The following is a 21,449-nucleotide window of genomic DNA, read 5'->3' as shown; positions in this document are numbered from 1 at the left end:
GTAAGAAATCAAATACCGTTGACACCAATGTCCCAGCCTTTAATAACCTGACCATTTCCTGCAGGAAAGTAACATTAAAATCAATACTTTGAAGATGCTAGAGCCTAGAGGGGAAAAACATCAGCAGGAGGGGGAAAAGTTACCCAGTCTAAACTCAAAAGGCCTTTTACCAACAGTAGAGTCAAAAATCGTTCCATTCTTCAACTTGCCAATGTACTTAACAGCAACCTAGAGAAGGATTCAGTTGTCACTACCAGTTCAAAATGTATATATGATCAGAACATAAGAAAGTCTCCTAAGTGGTCAGATTGTCATCCACTTACTGACCACCTTAAGCAACTGAAGGCGGTACTAAGTTGCATTAAATAAGGTAGCTTGAAGAAAAATTCCCTTGATGCAACCTCAAATTTGTTTACCTTTTTCCCAGGGGTAGCCTTTTTACCATCTGGTTTGCCCAACGCCACTGTCTGAATGATCAGACCATTGCCAAAAGTGCGTGTTTGGGATGTCTCCTATCTGACTTCGAAACATCAGTTTGTGCCTGTTTTTCACTTGTGTTGTTCTCCTTTGTTTTCTTCTTGTTCTTGGACCCCTGTTTGCTAGGCTCTTCAACATCGTCGCTTTAACAAGCCACAAGAGGTTTTATCAGAGAACAATGAGAAAAGCATTAAATATGAAAAGTCAGACACAAATACAGCAACTTAGCATACTTACGTTATGGTTTTCTCATCAGCTTGCTGATCAGGGTCAGCTTCAGAAGCACTTGCCTTCTTGCGTGTTGGAGAGCTGCTTTAGTGATAGCATGTTCCTCTGGACAGGTTTAGTTCAGAGTTCAGACTACCATTTTCGATCAAGCCCCACTTGGAAAACCGGCTCCACTATTCAGTAATTAATTCACCCAAGAACATCTCAGATTGCACATACGAATAAGGGAATAAGAGATTGTTTATTTCTCAAAATTCCATTCATAATAACTTATACTCACTTCTTTCTGAGAAAAATACAATGTTCCGCAAAGATGTATATTCACATTCTGAACTCCCAATCATATTCAGGAGGCCAACAATGGCTTAAACTACATGGCGCACATTGCATGAATCGATTAGCTATTCAGGAAGTCAATCGGCCAATCTGCAGGTACTATACACAATGGACTCCAAGGAAAATTCAGAGTATGTAACAGGCCAGTGTCACGCGAGTCTCTAGCAGGAGGGTATCGCCGGGAGTAGGTCGTCAATGCTGATGGGCGGAGTGTGCGAACGTCGACAGCCTCGCCGTCAGGGACCTGCGAGAGTAGGATATGCGTGGTGGCGGCCATGGAAGATCACGTCGGCGCCTTCAAAGGGCATATCGCTTCCGGCGACAGCGAGCGCTGGGGACTCGACTCGTGGATTCGGTGGCAAGCTCCTTCTCGCGTGATCAAACAAATATGACCCAAGGATCCAGGGCGTGATCAAACAAATATGACCCGAGGTAGCACCACCGAGCAAGTCGCCGGCGATGCTGCGGTCACGAGTACGGGAGGGGCCTTGGGGAGAGTGCGGGCTCAACCGGGAGTGGATATTTTCCTTACCTAACAGAGCTGGAGTTGACTTTTCCCCAACCTACATGGTCAAAACGACAAAACCAGTGTCCAACTCAGCTAAAACAACCATTGCTGGGCCTGAGGGGGTAATTTAACCGGTAAGTGATACTTAGGGGGTTCAAGTGCTCCAGTTAAAACTTAAGGGGGTTTACTGTCCCAAACCTGAACCTTACGGGGTTATCTAGACTTCTTTCTTTCTTTCATTCGAAACAAGTCATGATCTCACAAGAATGTCAAAAACGAGCCACATAACCATAAGTTCACTTGCAAGTCACGCAAACGTTAACACCGCCAAAATTTAGCCCAGATGGCTTAGTTCATATGCAGAGCTAACGAAAATACCAAGGTACATATTACGACTGTAGAATATTCAGTAAAAGCTGTAGCACTGATGAAGTAAAATGGTGTTCTTTGAACTTGCACGGCAGCCTCAGTTTGTCCTGATCCCTTTCAGTCCCCTTCATTTTACGTTCATTAGCTCCACATCAAACACAAGAGTTGAGTTGGGCGGTATCTGCCCTGCCTTCTCCTTTCCATAGCTGCAAAGAAGACAACAAATCAGAATCGAAACAACCAGCTTGTGATGAAAAAGCAATGCAACTGTATCTGCAAATCTTTCCTACCCCATAGATGGTGGAATGGTTAGCCTTCTTTTGTCACCAATGCGCATGCCTACAATAAACACACAAGAGGGAGCGTATGAGATTATGCACCAGCCAAACGACTGACGTATGCACTAGCCATTATTATCTAGTTTTCTATGACAGAGTAAGAATTCAAATACCATTGACACCAATGTCCCAGCCTTTAATAACCTGACCAATTCCTGCAGGAAAGTAACATTAAAATCAATAATTTGAAGATGCTAAAGCCTAGAGGGGGAAAACATCAGCAGGAGGGGAAAAAGTTACCCAGTCTAAACTCAAAAGGCCTTTTACCAACAGTAGAGTCAAAAATCGTTCCATTCTTCAACTTGCCAATGTACTTAACAGCAACCTAGAGAAGGATTCAGTTGTCAGTACCAGTCCAAATATATATATATAATCAGAACATAAGAAGGTCTCCCAAGTGGTCAGATTGATTTGAACAATGCAAAGTCATCCACTTACTGACCACATTAAGCAACTGAAAGTAGTACTAAGAAGATGCATTAAATAAGGTAACTCGAAGAAAAATTCCCTTGATGCAACCTCAAAATTGTTTACCTTTTTCCCAGGGGCAGCCTTTTTACCATCTGGTTTGCCCAACGCCACCGTCTGAATGATCAGACCATTGCCAAAAGTTCGTGTTTGTGATGTCTCCTCCTTGCTGCTATCTGACTTGGAAACATCAGTCTGTGCCTGTTTTTCACTTGTGTTGTTCTCCTTTGTTTTCTTCTTGTTCTTCTTTTTCTTGGCCGCTTGTTTGCTAGGCTCTTCAACATCGTCGCTGTAACAAGCCATAAGAGGTTTTTATCAGAGAACAATGAAAAATGAAAAAAAAAAGCATTAAATATGGAAAGCCGAACACAAATACAGCAACTTAGCATACTTACGTTATGGTTTTCTCATCAGCTTGCTGATCAGGGTCAACCTCAGAAGCACTTGCCTTCTTGTTTTTCTTTTTCTTCTGTTTGGCTTCAACAATGTCAGCTGAGGACTCTTGCGTGATCTCCTTTCCTTCATCTTTTACCTTCTCACTATCCACAGCAGTCCTCTTGTCCTTGGCCTTCTTCTTTTTCTTTGAGATCCGGTCATTTTCAGCAATTACATCCCTAAGAACACAGGAAAAATTACACACCTCACTACATCGTGATTAAACAAATTAGCTAGGGCAAATAATGAACTAGCATGTACCCTGATGGCTCAGCAATGTCGCCACTTTTCCTTTTCCTGTCCTCATTAGTCTTTGTTTCTTTCTTAGAACTACCCTTTGAACTCTTTGAGTCAGATACAGGAAAGCCATCTTCATCTTCACTTTCCAATGATCCAGCAGTTGGAGTTCTAACAGCAACCTGGAGTCGAGAATTGTCACCATCTTCACTGGTTTGTTTCTTGTTTGATCCCTTCTGTCCTTCACCAACAGCAGGCTTGTCATCCTCTTGAATCTCCTCAATAACAACTGCAAAATTTGTCCACATCAGAACAAAAATCATGAGGTAGTCTTGAGGCCTGAAGCAATCCAAAGACCATGAATCTTAAAACCAATCAAAAATATTTTTCAACAAATGAAATTCTTGGGAACAAGACAATCCTTTCATTTCGTGGGACGTAGCTACAGAACTAACAATGCTGACTCTACTTAAGCATGCACACAAGTACGCAGTGCAGCCTAGAAATCTACAACTAAGAAACTGGCATATATTATCTAATCTATAAACCAGCAACATATGAATTCCTGCGCAAAGTGCTAATTTTAACCTGATACGTGCCATGCACTTACAATGTCTGCCACTGCCATTACTATTAACCGATGTACAATAGCTCTCCTATGCACATTTGCAACAACAAAAATAGCTACATCACGGAAAGTCGGGAACCAGTAAAGTACTATAGAGAAACTATGGCGAGCCAAATTTTGGCATCAAACCAAGCATGCCAATAGAACAGATTCACGCATATATCAGGAGATGGAACAGCATATGAAAGCATCACCTGAACTCTTGCCTCTACGCTGGTTGCTGAACAACTCTTCATCATCATCCGAATCGTAATCTGAATTGTAGTCCAAATCATCTTCGCTGTCTGAATCATCGTCTTAGAGTCAGTAACAGGATAGCAATGGCTTGCGCAGTAGGATAAGATCTAATGCTAGCCTACCTGTGCCCATCTCCCCATGGGATCCTGGAATGACCACGCCCTCATCTGACGCATATAAATCCTCCTCGGAGTCGGAGCCCTGCAGCTCGTCGCTGCAAGTGTCGCAGTCCATGTCCTCCTCATCATACTCATCACTGAAACTACACTTAAGGAAAAGAACTTCCGCTGCGGACAACTACGAACCAGAGAAAAATACAGTAATAATAAATCAACGGGAAACTAAAGTGGCGCAAAAGATGCAAAGGATACGCGACATAGTATCCAGCCAGGTGGACGCTCCTGGGGCCAAGCACCGAGAAGGTCACAAGCTTCTCCTCGAACTCGAAATCCAGGTTGCACGACTCCGACTGGCCCGAGACCAGGGCGCAGAGGTACACGGGATCCCTGTTCTTCACGGCGCACTGCACCTGCACCACGTTCTTCCTCCCCTTCTCCGCCTTACCAACCTCGGCCCCCAGCGTCGCCTGCCAGCGTTGCCAATACAGTAAAATTCCCCATCAGTCAGTCGCACAACCTAACGCGATTACACGGGACCCAGGAATCTCAGCCCCCAGCGTCGCCTGAATAAAAATTCCCCGTCGTCACGCAACGTACAGCAATTACACGGGACCCGGGAATCCCAGCCACCTCGTGCCGTTAAATCAGCGGGAAGAGAGAAATTCAAGGGCGAGAAATCTGGGCGGACCTGGGTGAGGCGCAGGCGGCCGCGGCGCGGGTCGGGGGTGAGCATGTAGGGCTTCTCGGGCTTCACCTCGACACCTGCGAGCGAAGCACCGCGGGCAAACGGTTAGAGGACAGCACATGGATGAACGGAGGGGGGGAAAGGAGAGCACGGAGAAATTAACGGCGGCGGCCATGGCGGTCGAGACGGCTGCTTACCCCAAAACGAAGACATCTCCGCGATTCGTTCGACGAATGTTCCTCGATCTCGATGGGAGGAGATCGGCTTCGGGGGCTTTGGAAGCTTCGAGGCGGTGGTGGAGACTGGAGGGGAGGGCGGCGAGAAACCCTAAATAGAGGGGAGGGGTTTAGGGGAGCGGGCGGCGGAGAGGGAGGATACGGAAATGGCAACTGTTTCTCGCCCGTACGCCCTTGTGCCGTTGTGCGGTCGATCTCGTTTCGCTCTGGGTTTTTGGGCCTTCGGTATTTCGGAGTGGGCCTCGTAGGAATATGGGGATTAGCCCTCAATCTCAACTAAGAAAAAAAATGCCCCAAATGCCCTAAAAAAACTAAGAATTTTTTTTTGAGCTGCTCTTAAAATCTCAGCAATAGATCAATTTTTTTGGATAATAAAGGATGCTTTTTTACTCAAAAACTTGAGTGTTACACCCTGCTTCTGCATTACAAGGATGCTCAAGAGTTCGAAATGCAAAGATACAAATGTCATGACGACCAATATCGCAAAAGCTAGACAGGAGTTTAGAAATTCCCATATTGACTAATATGGCTTATCGCCGGGTTATTTCCCACTGATGCTTTACACTTCTCTGTCTCAAAAAAAGTTACATCACGAGGAGACAAGTTATTGGTCAATAGAGCCATAATGCGACCCGGCCATTTTCCTGGTAGTTTACTCCTAATACCAGCTCCTGAGTGGATTTTCTCAACCATTTGATAATTCAGTACTATATTTGAAAGTCGGAACTATAATCTCACATTACATGCACCATGATTAGTTACACACATAAAAATATGGCGTTAAAGTGTGGTGCATTGGTCTGCACTTCCATGATGCAACAGATTTTGTGTCGTTCCTTTTCTCAATTGAGGTTGTTAAATTCTATGAGATTTGAGGTTCTCAAGCCATAGAGCACTGTATCATCCAATGAGGACACACAAACATGTTCAAGAAGGCTGGTCTCATTCTCTACATAGATTCTACATAATTTCAAATTGTGGATTGTTTTTTGAGAAGAACTAGGGATCTTTCCATGAATATTTGAGAATTGTGCTTCTATTATTGCCTTTTCTCATGTTCTTTTTTTCCTTTGCTCAGCCTTTCTCATCATTATTGGATTGTTATGTTTTTTATCCTTTGTTATATAGAGCTGAAAGGGCAAGTGACATTTATTCATAGTACATAAGCACAGTTATCAGTCATACACGCATGCAAAGAAGGAACGTTAGGAGACATCACATCTTTTAGATATAATTTTTTTTGTCTTGCTTTGACTTATAATAAGCTATGCTCGGAAATTCTAGCTTTTACACTCATGGGTAGTAATATTTACATTTGAATGCAGCGAGGAGTCTTGTGGTAACAAGAAGATGGTTTCTGGTAACAATTCCTTTTCTAGAGTTCAATTCATAGGGGATGTGAGAATGAATACCTAATCAAACAACCGGAGACAGAACAAAAATAGTTCAGGTCTTGCAATAGTGTCTAGGAGAAGTTGTTGTGGTATACAATATGAAGAGTCGTATTTAAGAAAGTTGTGTGTTTCAGAAAACCTCGAGAGAAGATGGCTGAGTGTACAAAATCATGATGAGAAGAGTGTTAAACCACAAGTTAGAAGGTAGCTATTATCTGGGTTATTTGAAGACAAGTTGAATCGGCTATCAAGACGAGAATTGTTCTCTTCAGTTTTGGTGCTATTCTAAAGCTTGCTATTATTCTGTACACATGATTCACTACTTCTATTGGTTTACGTGTAATCTTAAAATTATTACAACCATCGTATTACATAGTTGGCGCGGTGTGCCGCCGCGCCCATCCATGCTAGTTTATATTATAGAATTTCATATGATTATTTTTCTAAGGGTTTCTTTTGCACTACGTTGCATATGAGAATTTTCATCCTCTCAAACCTCTTGGAAAGATCCTTTGTTTTGTTTGTGACCCAATCAGACAAACCAAAATTATGTGGGGTTTGTATGGCCATGACATTTAAATTATGTGTTCTTTATATTTTTGCATTTGGAAAATCATGGAAATCAAATAAGTGTAAAGTGAATGGAAATTTTCCACCAAAAAATAGAGTGCAAGTGAGCTCTTAGAAAATTAAACCTAAGGATTTTATTCTTGTGAATGGAGAACAACTCGGGAAAATTACTAAGGAAAGAGAGTAGCTAGGCCGGTTCAGAATGAGAAACATGGCCGGCCCTGAGGGGGCAGGCGGGGCGGCCGCCCCGAGCCCCCGAAGCCCAGGGGCCCCAGCTAGGTGCACATATGGGAGGCGGCGCCATTAGAGGCAGGTTAGAGTTTTTTCTCTCGTCCAGTTGGGGGAGACGAAGCGAAACGTTACTCTTTTTTGAGGGTTCAGCGAAACGTTACATCTTTCTAGCAGGTTGTAACTTGGACCTGTTAATTTTTCTCTTGGGTCTTTTATCTTCTGGTTAGATACGTGATGATTGGGTGGGGGATGGTAGGACAGCCCATGGACACAGTACACGTTGCACACAATTGAGAGTTATTTCCCTAAAAAGTTAAAACTGAGAGTTCTAAAAAGTGCACACAACTGAGAGTCCTAAAAAAAGCACATAATCAAGATATTTCCTGTACTTATTTTCCCTTACAAAAATCACGTTCCATACTTAAGAAAAAAAATCCATTCCAACCCTCACCGATAGCTCTAGATGTTGCCGAAGGCGGAACAACGTAATGTGATAAACACATCTATGACATAGCGCGGTAAATATGAGAGGGCCCATGAGTGAAGGAGGTGCGCGAGTGACATAGGCATCCCCAATGGGCCTGCCGAAGATGGTACCCGGGTTTACTGAAGGCCCATGACTCGAAGAATATGAAGTTCGGAAGCCCAAGATAGAATTAAGGAAAGCTAGAGTTGTATTAGGAAACATAGACTTGTAATCTTGCGGGACGGGTCAGAAACCCTCCCGGACTCTGTAACTTGTGTTCACGAATCCCTCGGCTCCGCCTCCTATATAAGGGGGAGTCGAGGGACAAAGAAAGCATCGAATCATTGTCTCACGAAACCTTAGTTTTCATAATCGTCGAGTACTTTTCGGCTGAAACCTTCGAGATCTACTTGCCCTCTACTTCCAACTAAACCCTAGTCTACAATCTATAGGCATTGATAAGTTAATCTCTTGTCAATTGGCGCCGTCTGTGGGGATTAGAGGTGTCAAGGAGCTGATCTCGATGGCACGTTCAAGATCGTCGACTTCATCAACTGCAAGCAAAGCGATGGACGGAGGTAAACATGTCGAAACTAGTCTAATCGATTTTGTTCCTCACCCACCCTCCCGTTTGGATGCATATGCATATCTGGAGGAGCCCATGGAGATGACGTTCGAAAGGTTCCACTTCTGTGTCGAGAAAGAGGGAGCGTATCGTCTCGAAATTCCGATCTCGTCGGGATTATCAGCGGTCGATCCCGATTTTTCAAGTTCAACATCGTCAATCGAGTCAGGCGACGAGGAAACTTCTTCACCACGCTTCATAAGCACGAAGGCGAGTGAAAAACTCGCCAAGATCTTCAGCGACATATCCTTCGAGTCGTCTGCGGACTCCAATATAAGCAGCGACTCCGACAGCGTCGACAGTTTCATCTTCATCGATAAATCCATCACTATCGGAAAGGTCTTCGCCGGTTTATACGACGGTGTCACCAATCCCGAAAAAATACAGAAAATAAAGTATCATCAGATCTATGCAATCGGAGAAACAAGCCGACCTCAGGAGGAGACATCAGAGAACTTCGACGAGGCGGGAAATCCGTTTGTCGATCCTGCAGATCTCACGCGAGATCTAGGAACAAAATATATCGGCGCAAGGACGCGAGAGATGGTGCGATTTCCGCAGGAAGTATGGGATCGAGTCGAAAGAGCCATCAATGGTACAGAACCGATGACTGTAACAGTGACACCTGAAGAGTTACAAGCATATCAATACAGGCTCGCACGTACCAGGCGAGAACTCGAGAAGCAGAAGATCGCTTTGGACAGGAGGCAAGAAGCAGCATCAGCATCGAGTAGGCGAAGAGCGGAGCTGAGTCGTTAATCAGGTACTTCGGGAAGCAGTCACAGAGAAGCTCGCAACAGGGCAAGGTCCCGACTAAACAACATACCTGAAGCTGAGAGGGAGAATCTAGTGCAAAACCTCGACATGTCCTTTATGTCGATAGACACGAGGGGGAACATTATCCCTAAGACGCCAGAAGCGGGATACATGGCGACGCAAGCCTTCATCCTCGCGTCCAAACCACCTGCCGGAAATCCAAGAGAGGCACTGTACAATATGGCTATGGCGGGAGTTGGAGCCATGGGAGCGGCGTTTGTAAATTCGCCTCCCGGAGGATCAGCAAGGCAAAATAGTCCAAGACCTACTGCAGCAGCACCAGGTCCCGAAAGAACAAGTGGAGCAAGAGATACGGCAGCGTAAGCGCGGGTGGATAGAGCACGACAAAATAGAAGAGAACATCGGGACTCCCCAGATATAGCTGAAGAGGATATGTGTGGGTTACCATGCTTTACAAGGAGTGTTCAGAAAACTCGAGTGCCTTCAGGGTTTAAGTTACCCGATAATTTCAAAAAATTCGATGGCCTGCAAGATCCCGAGGATTGGCTAGTCGATTATCTCGAGACGGTGAAGCTGATAGGCGGAACAAGGGCAACAGCCATGCAGAGCATTCAAGTACACCTGAGTGGAGCAGCACGGTCTTGGATAAAGAAGCTTCCTCCGGGTTCCATCGACAGGTGGGATGATTTTGAAGATATATTCGTCAAGAACTTCCGATCCACCTACAAAAATCCTGCATCGCTAGAGGAGCTGAGGTCGTGTCGACAAAAGCATGATGAATCTATGAGAAAGTACATCCAGAGGTGGAACATCATTAAAAACTCGGCAGAGAACATATCCGACGAGAGGGCAATAGATGCATTTGTGGCAGGAATCCGACGAGGAGATTTCGTCGAGGATTTGGGGAGAACAAACCCAAAGACAGTATCAGCGCTAATGGAGATAGGAAATAGGTGGGAAGATGGAGAAGATGCTGTTCACAATAAGCGACATAGGTCACCAGAGGAGGACCGCAGTCGAAATTTTCAAAATAGACGACGATTTTCTCGGCAGTTCTCGAGTTATGATGCTCCTGGCCAAATATCGGCTGGTTTTCGAGCAAACAGCGGAGGAAGCAATAGAGATGATTATCAAAGAGGCAACGAGCAGCGAGGCGACAATAGAGATGATTCCCGAAATAACAGGCAAAATAGTGGGCCAAGCTTCCAGAGACCATATGTATCTCCCGAAGATATGATGAACGGTCCATGTCAGATGCACTTCTATGTCGACAATAACGAGAAGAGGCAGTCAGGGCATTTGCAGAAGGATTGTCGAAACTTTCAAGCAATGTTGAGATTCGCAGGGCAAGCCAATACTCAGGCAGCGAGTCGAAAACCTCAGGGACCTAGGAGTGAGATCCACCTACCACCTCCTCCCGCAATCACGAACGAAAATCGACACCAGCTGAGAATAGCGGCAGCTCCACATCCATCTCCATATGTTGACCCCAACTCCAATGGTGCGGTGTCAATGATTCAGAAGGCTAGGCCGTCCAACAGGGCTCAGAAATAAATCTCGCGACAAGTGTTCATGGCAGAGAAGATGCCTCCACCAACGATTGAGTACCTAAATTGGTCAGGACAGGACATTGGCTTCACAATAGCGGATCACTCGCAGCAAGTTCCTCGACCAGGGCAGTCAGCACTTATCTTACCAGCAGTAATCGCCGGATTCGACGTATCTCGAGTATTCATAGATGGAGGCAGCAGTCTAAACCTTATGTACGCGGATACACTAAGGAAGATGAACATATCCCTGGCAAACCTTAAGCCTACGGACACACGTTTTCACGGCATTACACCAGAGAAGCCAAGTTACCCACTGGGGAAGATCAATCTCGACGTTCAGTTTGGCACTCGAGAAAATTACAGAATAGAAAGGCTAGAGTTCGAAGTTGTTGATTTCCCGTCGCAATACCACGCCTTGTTGGGACGACCAGCATACGTCAGGTTTATGGCGGTACCACATTACACGTACCTGCTATGGAGGCTACCTGGGCCTAAGGGACCAATTACAGTCAAAGGCAGTTTTGCGTTAGCCGATAAATGCGACAAGGCTTTCCATAGGCTGTCAGAAACTTTCGGGATGCAGGCAGAATATATGGCGTCAAGGCTCACAACCGATTATGATGTGTTACCAGATGCAGGAAGGCCTCTCAGGGAGCCAACCTTCAACACTACGAAAGATTCCAAGGAAGTGCAGATTTACCCGACAGATCCAAAGAAGACGACGTCCAATGCAACAGATATGGATCTCGCATAGGAAAGCGCGCTCGTCGAGTTCCTCCATGAGCACTGGAAAATCTTCGCATGGTGTCCAGCTGACATGCCAGGAGTACCCAGGGAACTTGCCGAGCACCACCTAAATTTGGATCCAATAGCGAGACCAATCAAACAACCTTTGCGGCGTTTTTCGGAACCAAACCGCAAAGCTAAGCTGTCAGAGATTGATCGGCTTAGAGAAGCTGGTTTCATCAAAGAGCTACGTACAGATGCCACATGGGTAGCTAACCAGTGTTGGTGCCGAAGAAAAACACGAAAGTCCTTCGCATGTGCGTCGACTTCACGTGTCTAAATAAACATTGTCCAAAGGATCACTTTCCCCTCCCAAGGATCGATCAAATTATCGACTCCACGGCAGGTTGTGAACGTCTTTCCTTCCTGGACGCATATTCTGGTTATAACCAGATCAGATTAAAAGAAGAAGATGAGGTCAAGACAGCGTTCATAACACCTTATGGCGTGTTTTGCTACAAAACAATGTCTTTCTGTTTGAAAAACGCGGGAGCAACATATCAGCGGATGATACAGAAGTGCTTGGTAACACAGATTGGAAAAAATGTACAAGTATACATCGACGATGTCGTCATAACAACAAAGAAAGGGTCAACGCTGATCGAGGATCTAAAGGAAACTTTCGACAACCTAGACAAGTTCTGCCTCAATCTAAACCCAACAAAGTGCTCCTTCGGCGTCCCTGCGGGAGAACTTCTCGGGTTCCTAGTTTCAGCAAGAGGGATTGACGCCAATCCAGAAAAAATACAAGCTATCGTAACAATGAGGAAGCCAACAAAGTTAAAAGAAATACAGCAACTAACTGGGCGAGTCGCAGCTTTGAGCAGATTCGTCGCCAGGTTAGGGGAAAAGGCGTTGCCGTTCTACGCCTTGATCAAGCAGGGAGAGAAGTTCCAATGGAATGAAGAGGCAGACAGAGCTTTCGAGGATCTCAAGCGCACAATCTCGACACCACCAATCTTGGTGGCGCCTAAGGGGAAGGAATCTCTGTTGTTATACATTGCGGCCACACCTCAGGTGGTCAGCACAGCACTCGTTGTCGAAAGAGAGGAAGAAGGAAAACTCCATGGAGTACAGAGGCCAGTATACTTCATCAGCGAAGTTCTATCGCCTTCAAAACAGCGGTATCCCCAGTACCAGAAGCTAGCATACGAGTGTTTACAACCGCAAAAAAATTGCGGCACTATTTTTTGGCACACCCGATAATAGTGGTCAATGAGGCGCCCTTGTCCAATATACTAAACAATCCAGAAGCTACGGGTCGTGTCTCCCTTTGGGGAATAGAACATTCCCCTCGGGACATCACGTATGAAAAAAGAAAAGCAATAAAGTCGCAGATTCTACCAGACTTCATCGCAGAGTGGATGGAGTTACAAAATACAGGACCACCGGATTTATCGAGAACTTGGACTATGAACTTCGACGGGTCCAAGAGATTGGAAGGAGTTGGAGCAGGCGTGATACTAATATCACCTGAGGGCGACAAGTTGAAGTATGTCTTGAGGATGATGTTCCCAAACGCATCTAACAACGAGGCAGAATACGAAGCTCTCATACATGGGATGAAGATGGCGAAGGCTTGTGGCGCAACTCGACTAAAAATCTTCGGTGACTCGCAATTGGTGGCTCAGCAAGTCATGAATCAATGTGATGTAGTCAATGATAGTATGATAGCATACAAGGAAGTATACAACGAACTAGAGAAGCTGTTTGATGGATGTGAGGTAAATCACATCAGCAGGCTGAGCAATGATGAAGCCGACGTTCTCCAGAACATCGGGTCGCAATGTCTCGCAATTCCACCAGGCGTATTTTGGGAAGAGATAGCTGATAGATCTACGAAGTCGAAGAAACCAAAAAAGAAGAAGGACAGGAAACCCTCGGGGGCTACAAAAGAAGCACCAGAAGAAGAAGAGGAACAGGACCTGGTAATGGTGGTGCAAATACCATGGATGCAGGTGTACATATCATACATCCTAAGGAAAGAAATACCCGACGATCCAGTTGAAGCAAGGCGAGTTATCAGACGATCTAAAGCCTTTACTGTGGTCAAAAGGGAGCTATACAAACAAAGTATTTCCGGAGTGCTACAAAGGTGCGTCACACCCGAAGAAGGAAGGCTAATCTTGAAGGACGTACACGAAGGAATTTGTGGTCATCACGCAAGCAGTCAAGCTATAGCAGCCAAGGTTTTCAGAGCAGGGTTTTATTGGCTGACAGCAATCGAGGATGCGAAAGAAATAGTTCGTACTTGCGACGCGTGCCAGAGATTTGCCGCAAAACCTCACTCTCCAGCAGCAGAGCTGACGCCAATACCGCTGTCTTGGCCCTTTGCTCAGTGGGGTCTCGACATGGTGGGAAAACTACACAAAGCTTCGCCAGGAGGATACGAGTATATGCTCGTCGCTGTCGACAAATTTACAAAATGGATAGAAGCAAAGCCGATAAATTCGCCGGACGGAGCGTCCGCCATCAAGTTCGTAAAAAGTATCGTCTTCAGGTTTGGAGTACCTCACAGCATCGTCACGGACAATGGTAGTAACTTCACATCCAAGGAATTCAAGGCATATTGTGCAGAGGTAGGTATCAAACTACACTTTGCATCAGTTGCGCACCCGCAGACCAATGGCCAAGTCGAGAAAGCCAACGGTATCATCTGCAATGGTATCAAGAAGCGTCTATTAGCACCACTGGAAAAAGCTCGACACACTTGGCCAGAGGAGTTGCCCAGTGTGTTATGGAGTATACGAATAACACCAAATACAGCGACACAAGAAACTCCGTTTTTCCTGGTCCATGGAGCTGAAGCAGTACTACCAATCGAAATAGAGCACGATTCTCCACGAGTCACGGAATTCGACGAAGAAACTTCGAGGAAAGCACTGGAGGATGATGTCGATGCACTTGATGAAGCTCGAGATGAAGTGTTATCACGGGTCACCAAGTATCAGCAAGATTTGAAGAACTACCACAATCGACGTTTGCGACCAAGATCCTTCCAGGTGGGAGACTTAGTTCTTCGGCTCACGCAAAAAAGTCATGAGAAACTCGAGTCGCCATGGCTTGGCCCTTACATCGTCACAGAAGTAATCGAACAGGGAGCATACAGGATAAAGGACAAGAAGACAGGGGTTGCCGAGCAAAACCCCTGGAACATGGCGCAACTCAGGCGGTTCTACGCCTAGAGTCGAAATATAGTTCCTCCTTTGTAAAAATACAATGTACTGAAACGCCCGCGAGCTTCCAGACGCACTCTTTTCCTTTTCAGGGCACCGAGTGGGGCTGGAAAGGTTTTTAATGAGGCGGGCTCGCGGTGCTGCAATATAGTAAAGATATTGATGGCATACATCTCCTTTTTCGACACGCTCGGGGGCTCAAACCCGACAATTACAATATAGTTCTCCAAAATTACAAAAAGATAGTTTTGCCTTGGTACAAAATACCTCGCAAGTCAATAAAAATACAAAATAGTGATCAACAAAAAGCTCGGGGGCTAGCACCCGCAAATACAATATAGAAAATCTTCGCCTTGCTTTAACCTCGCAAGTACAATACAGAAAATCGCCACCGAAATACTCGGGGGCTAGGAAAAATATACATATATCTTTGTTCTACAATATAGTTACAGTTTCCTCTCGACAAAGAAATTTATCTACCAAAGAAAGAAAATTAGTCATGCTTCAATATATCGTCAATGGTGACTTTTCCTTCTTCGGCAGAGGCGCCCAGAAAATCGGCATAATGGCTATCTGCAAAAAAGTCGGCATCCATCTGAAGAAGATCACCAATTATTTCTTCAGCCACAGGCGTAACTATCGCATCAATTCTATCAACACCCATCCTTCGACGTTTCATCCTATCATGAACTTTTTCTACCACCTTGGTCATATCAAGCTTTGAGTGGCAGATTTGAAGCATGATAAGGGCAAACCTGGCGCCAGCTATTAGTTGAGCTTTCACAAAACCATGGATTTTGTGTGAGTCCTCAAATTTTTCCATCAGCTCAGGAAGGGTCTTAGGCTGAACATTCCGAGGAAACATGGAGTTGTAAACCATGGACAACGTCTTGGTACAGAAGAAAAGAAATCCACGAATTTGGCATGCGCGATCTTGAAATCTGACGATTTGTCGGGTGCGTTCAGGGGTAGCCCAAAAAAGGATGCCATGGTCAAGTGCAAGGTTGATAAGATAATTTGATCTTGTGTCAACTCGTTGATCTTCAGCACCAGCGTCTAAAAAGGAACCTACTTGGCGACAACACACCAGTTAAAAATAGAAAACAGGCAAAGAAAAAAAGGAAGGTTAAGGTTGAGAGAGATACCCGCCATATCCTGACTTGCTTCAATCATCAACTCAAGCATACAATTTTCTCGAGAAGCAGCTTGCGCAGCTTTAGTAACTGCAGTTTCCTTCAATGCTATGGCCACTTGAGCTTGTTGAATAGCAAGTTTTTTCCTTTTCAGAAGATCTTCGAGATTGCTCCATTATCACGAGAGCTTTTTTTCATCGATTGCAACTGTTGACGGAGTTCGTTTAAATCTTCATTATATGCAGCACTCGAAGAACCTTCAACAAACTCGCCAGCAGGAGACTTTTTTGAGCAAGATGTAGTAAGCAAGACAGTGGATGGAGGCACCACGGTATAGTTGTCAAAAATCAACTGGAAAGAAAAAACTTCGATATCAATAACTTGGCAACATAGCTTTTCCATTGATAAGGTCAGATATTTACATAGCTATTACAAGAGAAAGTTCCTAGTGAACAAGTGGAGCAGTTGTCGCCAAAACTATTATGGCGACAACGTCAAAAGAAAGACAGCAAAACAAAAAAAGGAAAAGTGGTCTACTTGGCCTCCGGCTTCGACGAACTAGGAGCTGGAGTTGGCTTGAATCCAAGGAAAGCAAGGTTTTTCTTCGAATTCGGCTTGGCAGCTTTGATCAAAGATTACCATTTTTTCGTCTCCATCTTCTGCACGTCCCCAACCTTGGCCCAGTCGACATTTTGCTGGTTGTCAGCAACCAAGGCGATGGTGCCTTCAACACCAACCTTCAGACCTTCTTGTCGAAGACCATGCCCAAGATCTTCTTCAGAGTTGAAGCACTTGGCCAGCGCAGAAAATGTGTCGGGTTTTTCTTTCTTCGCGAAGAAGAACGGAAAAAACCGCGACAAGCTCGATTCGGCATCAGCAATACCTTGATGCGCTTCGTCTGCATTAATCTCGAGGAGGGAGAGCGCATCGAGAAGGCGATCATCTTCAGGACTTTCGAGCTCAAATTCTTGATGCGTCCTCCCTGATAACGCAAAATATAGCTCGTCACAAACAACGCGTCAAGAAAAAGCATGAGTATTCGAAGAATAAAAATGATCAGAGCACTTACTAACAAAACGTCGACTCTGCGACTCTAAACGCGAGATGATGTCTTCCTCGCGAGCAGTCTGCTGAGTGATGTTATCACTCAGAGAGGTTTCCGGGTCATGAAGTCTTTTTCGAAGATCTTCAACAACGGCGGCACTTGATTCAGCCTTCCTGCGAGCCTTTTCACTTTGCTCCAATTTAAGAGCAAGAGCATCAACGCGTTTGTTGGTCTCTGCAAGGTTGGCTGGCGAAAAAATTGACAATAACGATTGTCATGACAAAAATATGATGGAGAGTATTGAATCAAAGAGAGTAGCAAATATAGTACCTTCAAGTTTGTTTACTTGGTCATGGTACCCAACACATTGGGTACCTAGACGAATAAACTCCTTCATCAAAGGCTGAAGAAAGAGCCAAAGAGAGACAAATCAATATAGTGTGCGAAAGTTCGACAGCAGCAAGCAAAAAGGGAGCAAAACATAAAAAGAGACCCGAAAAAATATCAGCACAAAAAAAGAAGAAGCAAGGGAAACTTACATGATCCAGTGAAGAAGTCGTGGAACCACCAATTAGTTGGGTGGTTTCCTTGGGGGGCTCAACCCTGGCTCTCTTCGGTGAAGGGGCACGGGGGCTTACAGCTGGAGCAGTAAGCTCGACATCTTGTTGAGGAGTCGAGGTTTCGTCTCCATCAGGTTGAGCCTCTGAGATAACCAAAGTACGAGACGTGCTCGTTCGAGCAGTCACGTCAATGGGGGGATCGTCCTCCTCTTCGTCACTGCAATAAACAGGTTACAGTATAAAAGAGACAACATAGACAAAATATCGAGAGCAAAGAGTAACAGAAAACTTACGAGCTGATAAGGGCAGCCTCATAAGGGTTTAAAGTTGTCCTTTCTTCAGTAGGAGCAACTTCTTCGGCATGAGATGTGTCGGCTCTGGACGTGCCAGTGTCGACAACTTCAATCCTCTTTCTTTTGTTCCCTGGGGAAACAACAGAAGGAAGAGACTGTGTCGACTCGATGGCGTCAGATTCAACTTCTTTTTCAGAGGAAGCCGCAGATTTGCGAGAACCTGCGATTTCACTCTCAGGGAGAGAAGTACCCTGGTTGTCGTCAGTGACAACAGCTTATTCTTCAACTTCTCCATCTTCAGGGAGAGGAGGAAGAGAAGCTAGGATTGGATGATTCTACAGAAAAATGTCGACAAGAGAAATTATGCAGGGGTGTCAGTAAAAAAAGCAGTCGACAAAACAGTAAAAGTTCGGAAAGACAAAAAAGTCGAGAGGACAAAATACAAGAAGAAAATACCTGGGGGAGAGGATTGGTGGCGCTATATGGCTCCACGCGGCAAGAGGATGGAATAGGATCCTTCTTGCTGAGCGATGAAGTTCTTCGGATAAGTTTCTCCAAGTCCTTTACAGAAAGATCCTTGGAGAGCCTATTAGCATCTTTTTCGCCAGCATACGTCCAAAGGGGATTTTTGTGAGCTTGCAGAGGCTGCACCCTAATCCTAAGGAAGTATGCTGTGATCTGGATGCCCGACAATTCCTTGCCACGGGTGTTCTGAAGCTCGTGGATACGGGACATCAGGGCCTCTGTCGCCGTTTTTTCTTCTTCGGTAGCTTCAGCGTCCCAGGAACGGCGGCGAAGAATCTTGGCGCTTCCATTGAAAGGAGCTATGTTGTGCTCCACCGAGTTGGCACTTTCTTCATGCACATAGAGCCATCTTTTGCGCCACCCTTGGACGGAGTCGGGGAATTTGACGTCAAAATACTCGACGTCAGAGCGGACGCAGATAACAACACCACCTATGTTGTAGGCGATGTTGTGGGAGCCATTGCGGCGGAGGCAGAAGATGCGATTCCACAGAGCCCAGTTAGGAGGGACTCCGAGGAAGCACTCGCAGAGGGTGATGAAAATGGCGACATGGAGGATAGAGTTAGGGGTCAGCTGGTGCAGCTGAACCCCATAGACAAAGAGGAGGCCGCGGAGGAAATCATGAATGGGGGTGGAGAGACCGCGAATGAGGTGGTCGACGAAACTAACATGATACTCGATTGGAGGAGAGGGGTAGCTTTCTTCGCTGGGGAAGCGAATCGCGCCCTCCTTCTTCATCAGTCCGAGCTTCTTCATCAAGTTCACGTCTTGGTTGGAGATTTTCGATCTCTCCCACTCTAGATCTTCAGCGGCCATCTTGGATTCGGGAGTGCTATGGCGAGTGAGCCGCGCGCGTGGTGGCATCAACAATGGCGAAAAGCGCGAAGCTTGGGCGTGGATGAGCTCAGGAAGTGCTGGGTGCAATGGAGGTTTTTGCAGAGGAGAGCAGAGGTGCGGCGCAAGCGAAGGGGTGAACGAAGGAAGAAGAAGGATTTATATAGGGATTTGGCGAAGCAATGCGCCGTTGGATGGAAAAATTGTGCGGTGGATAATGCACTCATAACTAAGGGGTAAAAAGGTATTTTTACTGCGAAGGAACAGAACAGGCGCTACAGTACGTGCGCCAGGAAAAGCGGAGGACGTGTGTCCCCCACTTGCACGACGTGTCAAATTGACGGGAAATTTGGACCCACAAGACAGAGAGAGAGCAACACTCGCGGTTGCTGACGTGGGAGTTGGATTGCAACGGCCCCAGAAAGTAGCTTCCTTGTGACGGTAAAGCACTCGTCCGTTGGGCACCCCAAGAGGAAGGTATGATGTGTACAGCAGCAAGTTTTCCCTCAGTAAGAAACCAAGGTTTATCGAACCAGTAGGAGCCAAGAAGCACGTTGAAGGTTGTTGATGGCGGAGTGTAGTGCGGCGCAACACCAGGGATTCCGGCATCAACGTGGAACCTGCACAACACAATCCAGGTACTTTGCCCCAACTTAACAGCGAGGTTGTCAATCTCACCAGCTTGCTGTAACAAAGGATTAGATGTATAGTGTGGAAGATGATGTTTGCAAAGAACAGTAAAACAAGTATTGCAGTAGATTGTATTCGATGTAAAAGAATTGGACCGGGGTCCACAGTTCACTAGTGGTGTCTCTCCGATAAGAATAAGCATGTTGAGTGAACAAATTATAGTTGGGCAATTGACAAATAGAGAGGGCATAACAATGCACATACATATTATGATGAGTAATGTGGAATTCAATTGGGCATTACGACAAAGTACATAGACCGCTATCCAGCATGCATCTATGCCTAAAAAGTCCACCTTCAGGTTATCATCCGAACCCCTTCCAGTATTAAGTTGCAAACAACAGACAATTGAATTAAGTATGGTGCGTAATGTAATCAACAAATACATCCTTAGACATAGCATTGATATTTTATCCCTAGTAGCAACAGCACATCCACAACCTTAGAACTTTCTGTCACTGTCCCAGATTTAATGGAGGCATGAACCCACTATCGAGCATAAATACTTCCTCTTGGAGTTACAAGTATCAACTTGGCCTAGCCTCTACTATTAACGGAGAGCATGCAAGATCATAAACAACACATAGATAATAGATTGATAATCAACATAACATAGTATTCCATATTCATCGGATCCCAACAAACGCAACATGTAGCATTACAGATAGATGATCTTGATCATGTTAGGCAGCTCACAAGATCCAACAATGATAGCACATGAGGAGAAGACAACCATCTAGCTACTGCTATGGACCCATAGTCCAGGGGTGAACTACTCACACATCAATCCGGAGGCGATCATGGCGATGAAGAGTCCTCCGGGAGATGATTCCCCTCTCCGGCAGGGTGCCGGAGGCGATCTCCTGAATCCCCCGAGATGGGATTGGCAGCGGTGGCGTCTCTGGAAGGTTTTCCGTATCGTGGCTCTCGGTACTGGAACTATTATCGACGAAGGCTTAAGTAGGCGGAAGAGTAGGTCAGGGGGTGCCACGAGGGCCCCACACGCTAGGGCCGCGCGGCCCAAGCCCTGGCCGCGCCGCCCTGTTGTGTGGGCGCCTCGTCGCCCCACTTCGTTTCCCTTTCGGATTTCTGGAAGCTTCGTGGAAAAATAAGATCCTGGGCGTTGATTTCGTCCAATTCCGAGAATATTTCCTTACTAGGATTTCTGAAACCAAAAACAGCAGAAAACAGCAACGGGCTCTTCGGCATCTCGTCAATAGGTTAGTGCCGGAAAATGCATAAATATGACATGAAGTGTGTATAAAACATGTGAGTATCATCAATAAAGTAGCATGGAACATAAGAAATTATAGATACGTTTGAGACGTATCAAGCATCCCCAAGCTTAGTTCCTACTCGTCCTCGAGTAGGTAAACGATAACAAAGATAATTTCTGAAGTGACAAGCTATCATAATCTTGATCAATACTATTGTAAGCATATGTAATGAATGCAGCGATTCGAAGCAATGGTAAAAGCAATGAGTAAACAACT

At 45.5% G+C, this 21,449-nt stretch overlaps 1 protein-coding gene across 1 annotated transcript; it reads right to left on the bottom strand.

The window, feature by feature from the left end:
- Positions 1–1,818: 1,818 nt before the first annotated feature.
- On the bottom strand, positions 1,819–5,466 carry LOC127335015 (peptidyl-prolyl cis-trans isomerase FKBP53). The gene is made up of 12 exons (XM_051361600.2): positions 5,263–5,466; positions 5,069–5,142; positions 4,633–4,847; positions 4,384–4,517; positions 4,219–4,308; positions 3,421–3,685; positions 3,120–3,338; positions 2,791–3,013; positions 2,497–2,581; positions 2,370–2,411; positions 2,209–2,257; positions 1,819–2,124 (listed from the first exon to the last, which is right to left on the bottom strand). Exons 1-12 carry the CDS (start codon positions 5,276–5,278, stop codon positions 2,046–2,048), a joined length of 1,491 nt encoding a protein of 496 aa, XP_051217560.1. The 5' UTR covers positions 5,279–5,466; the 3' UTR covers positions 1,819–2,045.
- Between the last annotated feature and the right edge of the window lie 15,983 nt (positions 5,467–21,449).

This window comes from Lolium perenne, chromosome 2, assembly GCF_019359855.2.
Source record: "Lolium perenne isolate Kyuss_39 chromosome 2, Kyuss_2.0, whole genome shotgun sequence".
Lineage (NCBI taxonomy): Eukaryota > Viridiplantae > Streptophyta > Magnoliopsida > Poales > Poaceae > Lolium > Lolium perenne.
This window is presented reverse-complemented; position numbering and strand designations above follow the sequence as displayed.

What these genes read in the sequence shown, in the direction of transcription:
- LOC127335015 (XM_051361600.2), bottom strand. An exon ending in GCCTTTTGAGTTTAGACTGG is followed by an intron (nt 2,412 to 2,496) that starts GTAACTTTTTCC and finishes ACTTTCCTGCAG; the next exon opens with GAATTGGTCAGGTTATTAAA. An exon ending in CTGGGACATTGGTGTCAATG is followed by an intron (nt 2,258 to 2,369) that starts GTATTTGAATTC and finishes TGTTTATTGTAG; the next exon opens with GCATGCGCATTGGTGACAAA.